The following is a 13,982-nucleotide window of genomic DNA, read 5'->3' as shown; positions in this document are numbered from 1 at the left end:
TGGTAGCTTTGATGTAGGCGATTTCTTTGGCTGATGATCGGGTGTAGTTTCCGAACCAGAAAGTCCTTCTGTATTTTCGGGGGGTACCATAAGATTCACTAGCAGTGGGTGATATAACAGAGAATTGGTTGACCCATACTCTCGCAAAGGAAGATATTTTGAGAATGCTGTAAGACCACCTGCAGGTCTCGAGTCCCTTCGTCACTGGATCCTAGGCCAGTAGTTTGTCGTCACAGGGATGTCAGTGGTCTGGCCTGGGACTTGTACAGGAACAGTCACTCCTGGAGATATTACACCTGCAAAGATAAAAGTATAATTTTAATGATATGGGACTCCCGCCATCATAATTATTTATCACACAGAGGACTACTTAGTCTTGCTTGCAATGCAGTGTTTTTAAGAATATAATAAGTAAAAAAAAAGAAGCCTTTACAAATGATAAAATTCATTTACAACGGGAGAGGGTTTAATATTTAATATATATAGAAGAGATCGGGGGTTAACGTATTCGCTCTCCACCCAGCAAATCAGAGTGATGATATATATAGAGAGAGAATAGATTGTCCTCGCCCTGGATGGTCATGGAGATTATGCATTACTACAGGAAGCTAAATGGATTTTGGTCTTTTATATTTGAATATATCTGTTGCTTCGTATGCTACAGCTTGTTGAACTAGATCGTTGGGATGTATAGATGTCTTTAAGAAGATCTTTGTTGCTAAAGATTGTAGGAAAGAGAAAATATAAGGAATATTTGTATCTCGATAAAGTTGATTGTTTCTGGCGAGCCATGGGGCGTTCAGGATCATTCGCAAGTACCCGTTTTGCACACGTTGCAGTTTAGGACGAATCATCAGCTGGTATAAAAGCAATTTGATTCTGATTTAGCTTGATGTTCCTGTTAATTAGGGGGTAGATCTGGGCGATGGCTTTAGATGCCTTTGCTCACGTAGCCTTGATGTGTTGGTTAAAAGTTAATTTTTTGTCGAGGACGACGCCAAGGTATTTTGTTTCTGTCTGCCAAGGGATTTTAGTATTGAATAGTAAGACGTCTCCTGCAGGATATATCGACCTCTTCGTAAAGAGAATGGCTGAACTTTTTTGGGGGATTCACTTCCAATCTTCATTTGAAAAACCATCTCTCTAATTTTATAAGGTTTTCTTGAAGCTTTCTAGTAATGAAGTGTGGCCGGAAAGATCTAGCTAATGATGCTGTGTCATCCACATATAGGGCCAGGATGACATGGTGGTGTGTGATATCTGACATGTATATAGAGAACAGCAATGGAGCCAGTAGGGATCCCTGCGGTACTCAGGCCAAGATGTGGCGCTGAGATGAGGTAGTACAGTTGATCTTCATTTGCATGATTCTGTTCTGCAGATATCATTTAACTAAAAGTACCATTTTCAGTGAGATACCGGTTGAGATAAGTTTGTGTAGCAATCCGAAGTGCCAGATTTTGTCAAATGCTTTGGATAGATCAAGAAAAACAGCTCCCGTGTATTGACGCCAGTTGTAGCTGGTGGTAATGTATTCCACAATTCTGTGGATTTGCTGAGTAATACTATGGTGTTGCCGAAAACCGAACTGTTCTTTAGGAAGGATGTCTAGTTCATTTACTGAGGCTTGGAGTCGTGAGAGGATGATCTTCTCTACAACTTTACCCAGGTTGGATATAAGACTGATTGGACGATAATTTTGAGGTAGGCGTGGGTCCTTGCCTGGCTTATGTACAGGGGATTACATCAGCCAATTTCCGGGTGGAAAGAAAATAGTGAAATCTTAAGATTGCATTTATTATTATGGTCAGGTGCACTATAGCTTTTCGGGGAAGTAGCTTGATCACCCTGTTCGTAATGCCGTCTGGCCCAGGAGCTTTTTTGTTCTTTAAATTTTTAATAATATTATATGTTTCAGCAGGTGATGTGGGTGCAATATGGTCAGCACTGGTATCAGGAAGTTAGGGTGAATGTCTGACCTGTCTGTGAATTTTATATATGTGATCGAAGTCTAGATTTTCATATGAAGTTTTGCACTGCTCTTCTAAATTTTTTGCTATGGCTTCTGCCTTGTCTACGTCAGTGTGAACAAGGCCCTGGTCAGAAAATATTGGGGGAAGGGATCTGCCTTAGCCTCTATCTCACCTGTGACCAGACAGAGTGATCACAGGTGAGATAGAGGCTAATTTTTCTTCTCATATATTTGATTTCTGTGAGCTTTGAGTGCATATCTCACTGTCCCATTTAGTCTGTTTAGAACTGTTTTATCTTGTGGCGCGCGTGTTACGAAGTCTTTTCCTGGCTCTGTTTTTTTCTCTGATCAAATTCATAATGTCTTCGGGCAAACGCCTTCCTATATGCCTTAAAGTCCTTAAAAGGACTGGCTAAATGGGAGAAGCAAAAATGTTTTTCATATTCCCCGTTATCTGAAGAGAATAGGGTGTTATTGAGCTATAAAGTTCCGATCATGGCAGGAGGGTAACAGCAATAGCCGAGCCTCAGTTAGAACTTCATTGGCTACAGCATTGCCATTCATTACCCTTCCTAGATACCCATCACTTTAATCACCTCATACGACATGCATGATCTGCATTGGGGCTTTTATTAAAGTAAAGCCGAGTCTAAAAATTAGGACGATCCCTAGACCACTCCATAGTGACCGGAAGACCGTCCAACTCAGCGCTGGCTCCACTCAGTGACGTCCCCCCCCCCCACCACCACCAAGCAGAAGCGCTCATATTCCAGGGAAAAGCGTCCACCGACGAGCCACGCGGGAGAACACCCACCCCAGAGACTCAAAATGCTCTCTTAGGGCAAACCCCCCGAAATCAAGCCCCCCCCCCCTCGCCGGGAGCAAAATTCCGGAAGAAACCTGAGAGAGCGAATTCTCGAAACTCAGCGTCTATTTTAGTCGCCTCATACGGCACTATTAAAGCAAAGGCAACTCTAAAAATTAGGACGATCCGTAGACCACTCCATAGTAGCCGAAAGAACGTCCAACTCAGCGTTGGCTCCCCCACCACCGAGCAGAATGACTCATATTCCAGGGAAAAGCGTCCACCGACAAAGCCCCTCACCGGCCATGCCGAAGAACACCCTTCCCGGAGACTCAAAATGCTCTCCCATGGCAAACCCCCTCACCGGGAGCAAAATTCCGGAAGAAACCTGAGAGAGCGAAACTCTCGAAACTCAGCGTCTATTTTAGTCGCCTCTTACGACACGCATAGATTGTGTTGGCGCTATTCTTATCCCATCCGCCACACGAAAAACCTGCTATATGCCTTAAAAGGACTGGCTTAAAGGGGCAGAGCAAGAATGCTTCTCATCTTCCCCGTTATCTGTAGAGGACAGTGTAGGGATAAGGTGTTATTGAGCTATTAAAGCTCTGATCATGGCAGGAGGGTAACAGCAATAGCCGAGCCTCAGTTAAAACTTCATTGGCTACTGCATTGCCATCCTTCACCCTCCCAGGGCACCCATTTTAGTCACCTCTTACTACACGCATGGATTTGCGATGGAGATTATTAAGTTAAGCCACCCTCTAAAAAATTAGGACGATCTCTAGACCACTCCATAGTGGCCGAAAGACCGTCCAACTCAGTGTTGGTTCTACTCAGTGACGGGCTCACCCCACCACTGAGCACAACCGCTCATATTCCAGGGAAAAGCATCCACCGACAAAGCCATTCAGCAGGCTGTGCCGGAGGACACTCTCCCCGGAGACTCAAAATATGCACTCCCACGCAAACCTCACGAAATCTAAGCCCCCCCCCCCCTCATCGGGAGCGAAATTCCGGAAGAAACCTGAGAGAGCAAAACTCTCGAAACTCTGCGACCATTAAGTCGCCTCTTATGACACGCATGGATTTGCGGTGGAGATTATTAAGTAAAGCCGCCCTCTAAAAATTAGGACCATCCCTAGTCTATTCCATACTGGCCGAAAGACCGTCCAACTTAGCGTTGGTTCTACTCAGTGACGGGCTCGCCCCACCACTCATATTCACCGAAAAAGTCCCTCACCGTGCCGTGCCGGAGAACACCCTCCCCCCGTAGACTCAAATTGCTCCCTCAAGGCAAAAAACTTAAGAGAACGAAACTCTGCGTCCATTTAGTCGCCTCTTACGACACGCATAGATTTGCGGTGGAGCTATTCTTATCCTGGCCACCATACGGATACCAGCTATATGTCCCTATAGTCCTTATAAGGACTGGCTTAAAGGGGCGAAGCAAGAATGCTTTTCATCTTCCCCATTATCTGTAGAGGACAGTGTAGGCATAAGGTGTTATTGAGATATTAAGCTATGATCATGGCAGGAGGGTAACAGCAATAGCCGAGCCTCAGTTAGAACTTCATTGGCTACAGCATGGCCATCCATTACCCTCCAAGGGTATTAATCACCGCATCTCACGGTCGATTCCAAACCTTGATCACCTGCTATATGCCCCTATAGTCCTTATAAGGAACTGGCTTAAAGGGGCGAAGCAAGAATGCTTTTCATCTTCCCCGTTATCTGTAGAGGACAGTGTAGGGATAAGGTGTTATTGGGCTATTAAAGCTCTGGTAATGGCAGGAGGGTAACAGTAATAGCCGAGCCTCAGTTAGGACTTCATTGGCTACAGCATTGCCATCTATTACCCTCCCTGGGTGCCAATTTTAGTCGACTCGTATGACATGCATGAGCTACATTGGTGCTATTCTTATCCAGGTAACCACACGGGGGATATGGCCTACTATACTATATTGCATAGACGTTTGTGATTACGTGTACATTGAAAATGGATTTTATTATTGGGTGTGAGACCACTGCACCTTTTATTGGGGGTCAAAAGTAGTTTATAAAGTTATATATTTGGTTTTTCACAAAGTTTTTCGAACTATATAAAAATATATATAGAATTAATTTTATAAATTAGAAAATCTATGGTTGCGTCTACAGAAAAACATTTCGTAGATGGGAGACAAAAAAATAATAAAAAATTTTAAAAAATGTTGACATGAGTTTTTAAGAGCTGCAATAAAACAATGAAAACAATTATATATCAAGATATCATTGAAATAAAGCCAAGCTTTATGCTTTGTTCTTATTTTTTTTTAAAAGAATTCTCGTATTCAGACAGAATCTCCTCAGTGAAGTCTCCTATGATGTCTCAAATTAGTCGGAAAGGAGATACTACAGTTTTTTTTCAAAAGAGGTAAATAAAAACCATAGTAAAATACTCATGACAAATAAATTTAGGAGACCTTGGAATCCATCATTTTCATCTAATAATCTATCGATGGAATCGGCAGGTATCTTTTTCAGTTAGTTGCTGAGTGTTTGGTTCATAAAAAACAGCTAAATACTTCACTGTACTTAATCTTTCATTTAATCATTTTATTAAAGTAGGTGAAATTAAGCTAGGTAATAAGACCTTCTGAAAATATCACTTTAAAACAATTAGATATATTAATAAACATTATTATTTCTGAAAAGAAATAGCAGTGCCTGATGTGTATCAAATTAGTTGAAAAGAATAGTAATATTAAACGATTTACATCGCTCATAAATAATAGTATTCTTAGCGGGAATATATATCAAAACATCGTGAGTACAATCTAACCTAAGAGTATTTAGAGGATCATATTTGGCATCCCATCCGTATGCAATAAGGTTCATTTTGCTACTTTCATTGGAAAAAAAAAACATTCTTTACTAGTCTTTTAGTAAATATTAAATATTTTTAGATATCATAAAAACTGTCTTATATTATTTATTGACTGAACATCGTTCTTATCAGATAGAATATCTACTGCAATTGCATGAATTGATACACTGACGATATTTCAATGTGTGATATCAATTCCCGATGATTGGAGTAGAGCTCTCATAATGCCCATATATAAAAAGGGAAATAAAACTGAATGTGAGAATTACAGAGGTATTTCCCTACTGAGTGTTCCTGGCAAGATCTATGCAAGTATACTTGAGAAACGGTTGAGAAGAATTGTGGAAGAAAAGCTTGGTGACGAACAAGCTGGATTCAGGCCAAATAGAGGCTGTCAGGATCAGATCTTCACTTTACGACAAATAGTTGAGAAATCATGGGAATATAACAAAGATCTGTATTTAAATTTTGTAGATGTGGAAAAGGCATATGACAAGGTGCCAAGAGAGAAGCTATTCAATACGCTACAGTTATATGGTGTCATTGGGGCATTATTTCAAGCAATACTTAGTTTTTATTCGAGTTGTAATTCGGCAGTTAGAATTGAAGGAAGTACAGGAAGATCGTTTAATGTTAAATCTGGTGTGAGGGAAGGATGTACATTATCCCCTCTGTTATTCATTATCTATATGGATCATATTATGAAGGAAAGTGGTATTAAACATGATATCAGAATTGGAGATGTTAATATCAGCTCTTTGCTTTATGCAGACGATGTTATACTTCTAAATAAATCCGCTACAAGTCTGCAAGATTCCCTGACTTAACTGAAGAACTGTTGTAATAGATATGGTATGAAGGTCAGCAATAAAAAGACAAAGACAATGAAAATAGGTAGAATCGTTGAAAATGTCAACCGTGTTTTGAACGGAGAACCTGTGGAACAAGTAAAACATTTCAGCTACTTAGGCATGATTTTTAGTGAAGATGGCAAATTAAATATGGAAATAGACAACAGAATCAACAAAGCTGGTATGGTAGGAAGTCAATTGAATAAATTCATATGGAATAAGAGAGAAATTAGTCGGAACACTAAATTAGCTGTATACAAGACAGTGTTCAAACCAGTTTTAACTTATGGATCTGAGAGCTGTATCAGAGTAAAACATTTGACCAAAGACTAAAGACAGCAGATATGAGAGTCCCGAGAAAGATTAGGGATGTGAACTGATGGCATCAATGGCAATATCATATTAAAAACGAGGATATTAGGAAAGAATTTGACATTGTCGGCATCCAGGAATGCGTTAGCAGAGCTTCTCAGGTGGTATGGTCACTTAAACAGAATGGGCGAGGAAAGATTAGCAAAACAATTGTTCTCTGCCAGGTTGGCAGGAAACGACCCAGAGGAAGACTAAGATATAGGTGGATTGATACGGTACAAAGTGCCTTAGACAATAGAAATATAAGATCTGATAATGTTGGAGTCTTGACAGATAACAGACTGATTTGGAGGAAAATTTTAGATAGGAAGTTAGTAATGATGTAAATTTTTCATGTAGTACTATCATATCCTGTACACCCCTTGAGGGTATATGTATCAGGAATTTGATGATGATGATAATATTATGTTTAAATTGAAATTTAAATACGATCTCATTCCGTAATAGTATGACGTCAAACAAATTCAAATAATAAATAAAAACAGAAACGAATTGAACAGGATACCACAGTACAGAACTTTGAAAAGCCTTCAGATAAAAAACAACACCTGCCACAAATTTAACTAAAAAATAATAATTTTTATTAGGTCCCCTTGTAAAATATTTGCTACTATTAAGTATATCTATTTTTGTAATAAATTAATATAAAAATTATTTTTAACATACTGTAATGCTTTTTATGTAATATATATAATACGTTTACTTTTTATAATACATTATGCATTATTTTAAGAAAGATAAAAAGTAAGTTTCAGTAAGGAAATACTGAAATATATATATATATATTCTTCACATGTTTCTTTGCAAAGCCGTTGCATCAGGAACCGACTTTTGTGAATGGCTTTTGTCTTTATCCAATGAACTCTATGTCTAGTGTTGATGGCATGCTCTGCAAGTCCAGATTGTTCAAGTTCAAGGTACCAAATATACGACTTGTGTTCTTCTAACCGGATCAGAGCAGATCTTCCAGTTTGTCAGAAATATGATAACCCACAAGAGCATTGAATCTGGTAGACACCTGGATAGCTGAGATGTGGGACCTTGTCCTTTGGAGACGTGAGGAATGCAGAGATTTTTCTGATGGGTCGAAAGGCAATACAAATATTTAGTGGTTTTAACACTTTAGCTATGCTTTCGCTAACGCCTTGCACATAAGTTGTATATTCAGTACCTTGAACCTGAACAGTCTGGACTTGCAGAGCATGCCATCAACACTAGAAATAGACTTCATTGGAAAAAGACAAAAATTCATTCACAAAAGTCGGTTCCTCATGCAACGGCTTTTCAAAGAAAATGTGAAGCGTTACTTCACTCCCCCTAACCTAAACAGATCCGATGGTCTACGTCTTTCCCCTCTGTGGGAGATAATACTCTATAAATCAGCAAATCTTTCCTAACTTTTGTAATTGTATACAGATATGTATAAAATAAATAAATTTGTATTTATTTATTTTATTTTTCAAAATAAATTTAGTAAATTTAACCTTAGCTACTTAGGTGGCGCTCTGTGAATATATCAGTTATTGTTTAATTAGCCTTTGTACTTGTACTGATGATGCCTGTGTTACTCAGACGAAAATTCTACTAATAAAGAATATTTTACGTGAGTTAATTCCGTTATTGTAATAGTAAGTAAGATAAAGAAGTATCCTAAATTAGGTTGTGCCCCTTGAAATTCGGCCTAGTATAGGTATCCCCCCCCCTCTTCCATTGCATGATACGTCTCTGAATACATCTTTTTTAACACCCACATTTTACGTTAGAAATATCTCTGTGACACGCTTAGGAGTACCTCTTAACATGATTAAATCCGATCTACTATAAAAGGGGTGTTCAATCCGTCGATCGCAGAGCGATTTTTGGTCGATCTCTTGTGTATTTCTCCTTACTTAAAAATGTAATTAAAACTGAAAACATAACATTTTATTTATCATTATTTTGCATTATTTTTAATTCGCTTTAAATATATTGCTATTGTTTATTTATTTTTCGTTAAAATTGTCCAATCAGTAATTTTCTTATCCGGGTAAATGAATTAATTTGGATCAGTGGAAGTCAAACAGCGAGCCGAGTGAATACGATTATAAGCAAAGTGTAAAAACTTAATTGTAGCTTAAATATTAAATATTCCAAAGCACATTACATCGATTTTTCCCTTAGTTTAAATCCCATGTGAATATTGTAAAAAAATAAACTTCGTTTGTCTCGGTATAGTTTGTATTAGATGTTTTTGTAAATAACTCTTTTGAAGTTAACTGTATATACTGCTTTAATAAGAATATGCTAGAGTGTTGAAAACAAAGGCAATGTTTTTGTCTCCGAAGCTGTACTGGCGGCATTAGAAAGATTGTTATTGAAACTTGTATGTATGAGAAAGGCTTGCAGGCTCTAAGTGTAAACATCTTCGAAGTCAGTCAGAAAGAGTTCAAACAACTTTCCGATGGCCGGCAACTTACAATCAAAAGAAAGCGGAGGAGAATAAAAGCCGTGCCGAACTTGTAACTTAAGATGAAAGACTCATACTGATTCTTTGGGGGTTGCCAAACTTCATGCGAGGTCTCAGAGGAGGCCTAATAAAAAGGGACTGAAGCAAATAGAAGGGGTCCCGGTTCCAGAATTGCTGTCAGAGAGGAAGCTGCCCGGTCCAGAGTCGCCGTCAGAGAGAATGCCCGGATCCACGTTGCTTGAGAGAGGAGTTTCCCGCTTCCAGAAAGGAGCTTCTCGGTTCGAGACGTCGCTAGAGAGAGACTATTTCTAGGCCTCAGACAAGGCTTCAAAGTGCAAAGAAAGAGTTCCAATTGCCGGAGAAAAGTTTCCAGGCCAGGTTAATGTCAGACATTCACCAGTGTGTTGCGTTTTCATTACAATTTGATGAATCAAACGACTTCACTGATATTTCTCAGTTAATGGTATTTCAAGATTATTCAAGTAAAGAAGAACTTTGGAAAATTATACCATTATTGGGAAGGACTATGGGAGAAGACATTTTTTCTGCATTTGATGAATTTGTGAAACAAACTTCCACTTTTTAAACTTGCGTCTATTACTACTGATGGTGCTCTTGCAATGATAGGTAATAAATCAGGCTTCTTTTCATTATTTAAAAACGATGACAAATATCCAGATTTTTTAATGTACCACTGTATTATTCACCAACAAGTACTGTGTAGTAAAAGATTAAACACAAAAGATGTTTTGGATATTACATTTAAAATTGTAAATTCTGTTCGAGGAAAAGCCCTACAACGGCGGTTATTTAAATTACAGGCAGATGATGATGATAGGGAACTTCTGTTGTACAATAGTGTTCGCTGGCTCAGCAGAAGTCAATTTTTAGAAAGATTTCTTGTATTAATTAACGATATAAAACTTTTTCTTGATAAAAAAGGAGATATTTATCCACAATTGAGTGATAAAAGATGGTCGTTACACTTATCATTTTTAGTAGATTTCTGTACGAAATTAAGCAATTTAAATTTAGAGTTACAAGGTAGAGATAGAAATTTAATTGACATGTTAAGTTCAATAAAAACTTTCCAACAATACTTACTTTTATTAAAGAAAAATATAAATGACTGCGAATTTTGACATCTCCCATATTTATTAAAATTTTTTGAACAAAATCAAGAAATGCTTCGCTATGATTTAAAAGAATTTATTCGTGAAATAGAATTAGTTGAGGAAGAAATAAATTCAAGATTTAAAGATTTTAATAAAACTGAAATGATTGTATCTTTTATCAATAATCCATTTCAAGAAATCTTTGAACATCACAGAAATTTCAAATAAAATTAGTGGGCTGTTTGATGTAAACCAAGCTGAAGTAGAACTTGAGATAATAAACATTCAGAAGAGTTTACATTTAAAATCAATAAACAATGAAGTCATTTGGAAGTATGCACACGAAAAATTCCCAATATTAACTGATTTTCACTGCAATGACAGCAATTCGACGGCCGCAAGTATGATAGCGATCAATGGGAATTTTGAACCATTCTTCCACTATGCATGTAATGAAGTCCTGCACTGTTGTGTGCGGATGTTCCTTGACTTCACCAGACGCTCCAGTTCATCTCACAGATGTCCAGTAGGGTTCAGATCAGGGTTCTGTGGAGACCAGTCAAGTGTCGTGTCCACAAACCACGCAGTTACACCAGCAGCCTTATGACAGGGTACATTGTCTTGCATAAAGAGACAATGGTCAGTTAAATTCCGTAACGCTGCAAAAGTAAGAAGCATTGCATTGTCCAGAATGTTTAGATACCTCTCGAAGTTCAATGTTTGTGGCACCGGAAACCGAGGTCCAAAGCCAAAGCAGGAAAAACAGGACCATACCATTGTACTGCTACCCCCGAATTTCATCGTTGTGGTTACGCACTATGGCAAGAGAGGTTCAATGGTCATCCGTCACACCCACACCCATGCATCTGCACAGAACCAACACAGTATATGTACATCAAAAAAGTATCGATGTATATAAACGTTCATCAAATGTTAACTGTTGTAGTAAAGCCATAAATTTATGTCCGCTGTTCAGTTTTTTTCAAAGAAGCACTGCAATCTTTTTAATCTCTTTTCATGAATTTATACATCATAGAAGAGGGGTCTGAAAAAAATTACAAAGTATCGCGATTTGCAAGTTGAAGTTGAACGAATCTGGCAAACGAAAGTTGTTCCCATAGGTGCTTTAGGCGCCATTCCTAAAACATTGAAAGCACATCTAGAAGCACTCGAGTTAGAGGGATTAAAAATTGGGCAGCTGCAAAAGGCCGCTTTGTTCAGCACAGCTTTCATTTTCAGAAAGTATTTCCACAACTCATAGGCCCTTGGGTAGGACTCGAATTAGTGGAATATAACCAGCCTTTTACTTAAGACTGAGGAAGCAAATCAAGCTTTGATGAATATTATATATATATATATATTTTTTTTTTTTTTTTTTTTTTTTTCAGAATTCATTTTTACTCGGTTGGAATATTATGAATAAGCTTTAATGACCGATACCGAGAGATAAAAAGATGACATGATATATTTGAAAAGACACTACTAGTACACTAGTTTCGTTGAATTGATCAACATCTTCAGGTATCACAATCAAAGAAGTATACAAAGAATTACAGAGACTTAAAATTGTAATAACAGAACAAGTACAAAAAAAAGACAGTAGCGTGTTTGAAAACAAAATGCGAGCTTGAGTTCCAAACAAACGTATACTACGCGCTGTCGCAGTGCGCCAGTACTGAACAGAGACAACGTGTGCGTCAGAGAGATTGAAACTGTGGCTGTTGTTGATATGAGAAGAATCTAGAGAAATTTCCCTAGATTCGACAATCTTTCTCTCGAGTTCATCATAGCACACATGGATGTTAGAAGTTTGAGTCCAGTTCACAAGGTGTTGGTGTTGCCTTCGTCTGAGTTAGCTGAAAAGAGAACGTTTAATATGTAAAGAGGAAATTCCAGAAAGATTTCTTTAAAACCACCTTGGAGTTACAAAGAAACATTCGTCTTTCTCTTAGGTCACTTCATCCCTTGATCCCACGACTGTATGGTCTCCCCAAGATTCACAAAACAAACTGCCCACTCAGACCAATAGTTGAGGGCATACACTCGCCTACCTATAACCTCTCCAAATATCTCGCGAGGTTTCTAATTCCGAAGAAAAGCATTCACCGACAAAGCCCCTCACCGTGCCGGAGAACACTTTCCGCGGAGACTCAAATTGCTCCCTTAAGGCAAAAACCTTAAGAGAGTGAACTCATAATAGCCCCCCCCCCCACCACCACCGGTTTCGACCTTTATTGAGGTCTCATCATTGGGAGCCAGGCTAGAAATACCAAGATTTTAGTAATACAGAGCTTATAAGTATTTTACCAGAATAAGTTACCATAAGGTGGTTTAACCTTATTAAATAAAAATCTCAGGAGTAGATATAAATGTAGAAAGTATTTTACCTTGGGTATAATAAATGTTAAAGATACCAAGCTATTTTGAACCTGGTTTTACTCCATTTCCCAAGTAAACAAACAGACAAACAAGTCAAGTTTGCGCCTGCAAGTGTTGCAAGTCTAGCTGATCCTGGACGTAGTGCAAGACCAAGACAACTCATTTTCAGGCGCAAACTTAACTGTTTGCTTACTTGGAATTAGGAGTAAAATAACTAAGTTTATAAAATTACTTGGTAACCCTAATATACATTATTTGCAAGCTAAAAAAACTTATTTCCATCTATATCTCCTCCAGAGATTATTTAAAATAAAAACACCTTTTAGCAATTTGCATAGGTAAAGTTGATAAGGCACTGTATTACTAAATTCCTGGTATATCAATGCAAGTAAAACACAACGGTTCTACATCCTCCCAGTGCCACATCTTTGCTGGAGTGCCGCAGGAATCTCTACTGACTCCATTGCTGTTCTCTATATACATGTCAGACATCCCGCACAATCCGATGACTTCCATTTTGGCCCTGTATGCGGACGACCTAAGTGAATATTGGAAGTCAACCCCCAGAAAAGCTCAGCCGTTCTTTTTTCAAAAAAGGCCAATGTCTCCTGTAGGAGATGTGTTACTATTCAATAATAAAATTCCCTGGCAGACAGAAACAAATTACCTGGGTGTAATTCTCTACAAAAACCTATCTTTCAATCAGCACACCAAGTCTGTGTGCACAACGGCATCTAAAGCCATTGCTCAGATCTATCCGCTAATTAATAGAAATAGAAAGCTCAGCAACAGAATCAAATTGCAACTATACCAGATGACGATTCATCCTATAATCACTTATGCCTCTCCGGCCTGGAGCCACACCTCTAATGCTAACATTATCAAAATACAGCGAGTGCAGAACAAGTGCTTGAGAATGATTCTGAACGCCCCGTGGTATGTTACAAACAATCAACTCCACAGAGACACAAATATTCCCTATATTCTCTCTTTTCTACAATCCTTAGCAACCAAGTTTTTCCTAAAGACGTCCACACATCCCAACGATTTGGTTCAGCAAGCTGCAGCATACGATCCAACGGACATATTCAAATATAGAAGACCAAAAGCTATATTAGCCTCCTTTAGTGATGCATAATCTCCATGCCCATTCAGGGTGAGCAATCTGCTCAT

At 38.4% G+C, this 13,982-nt stretch overlaps 1 protein-coding gene across 1 annotated transcript in view; it reads right to left on the bottom strand.

Moving 5' to 3' along the window:
* Window positions 1–201: 201 nt before the first annotated feature.
* toy (paired box 6 protein twin of eyeless) overlaps window positions 202–13,982 on the bottom strand; it is a 52,288-nt gene continuing 38,507 nt past the window's right edge. Inside the window, exon 8 of the mRNA XM_090396043.1 lies at window positions 202–296. Coding sequence (XP_090252169.1) covers window positions 202–296 — 95 coding nt within the window. The remainder of the gene's footprint in view (window positions 297–13,982) is intronic.

This window comes from Typopeltis vanoorti, chromosome 7 (genome assembly GCF_054136105.1).
Source record: "Typopeltis vanoorti isolate ZY-2024b chromosome 7, IOZ_Tvanoo_1.0, whole genome shotgun sequence".
Classification (NCBI taxonomy): domain Eukaryota; kingdom Metazoa; phylum Arthropoda; class Arachnida; order Uropygi; family Thelyphonidae; genus Typopeltis; species Typopeltis vanoorti.
Note: the sequence above shows the minus strand (reverse complement) of the source record. Positions and strands in the feature narration are given on the sequence as shown.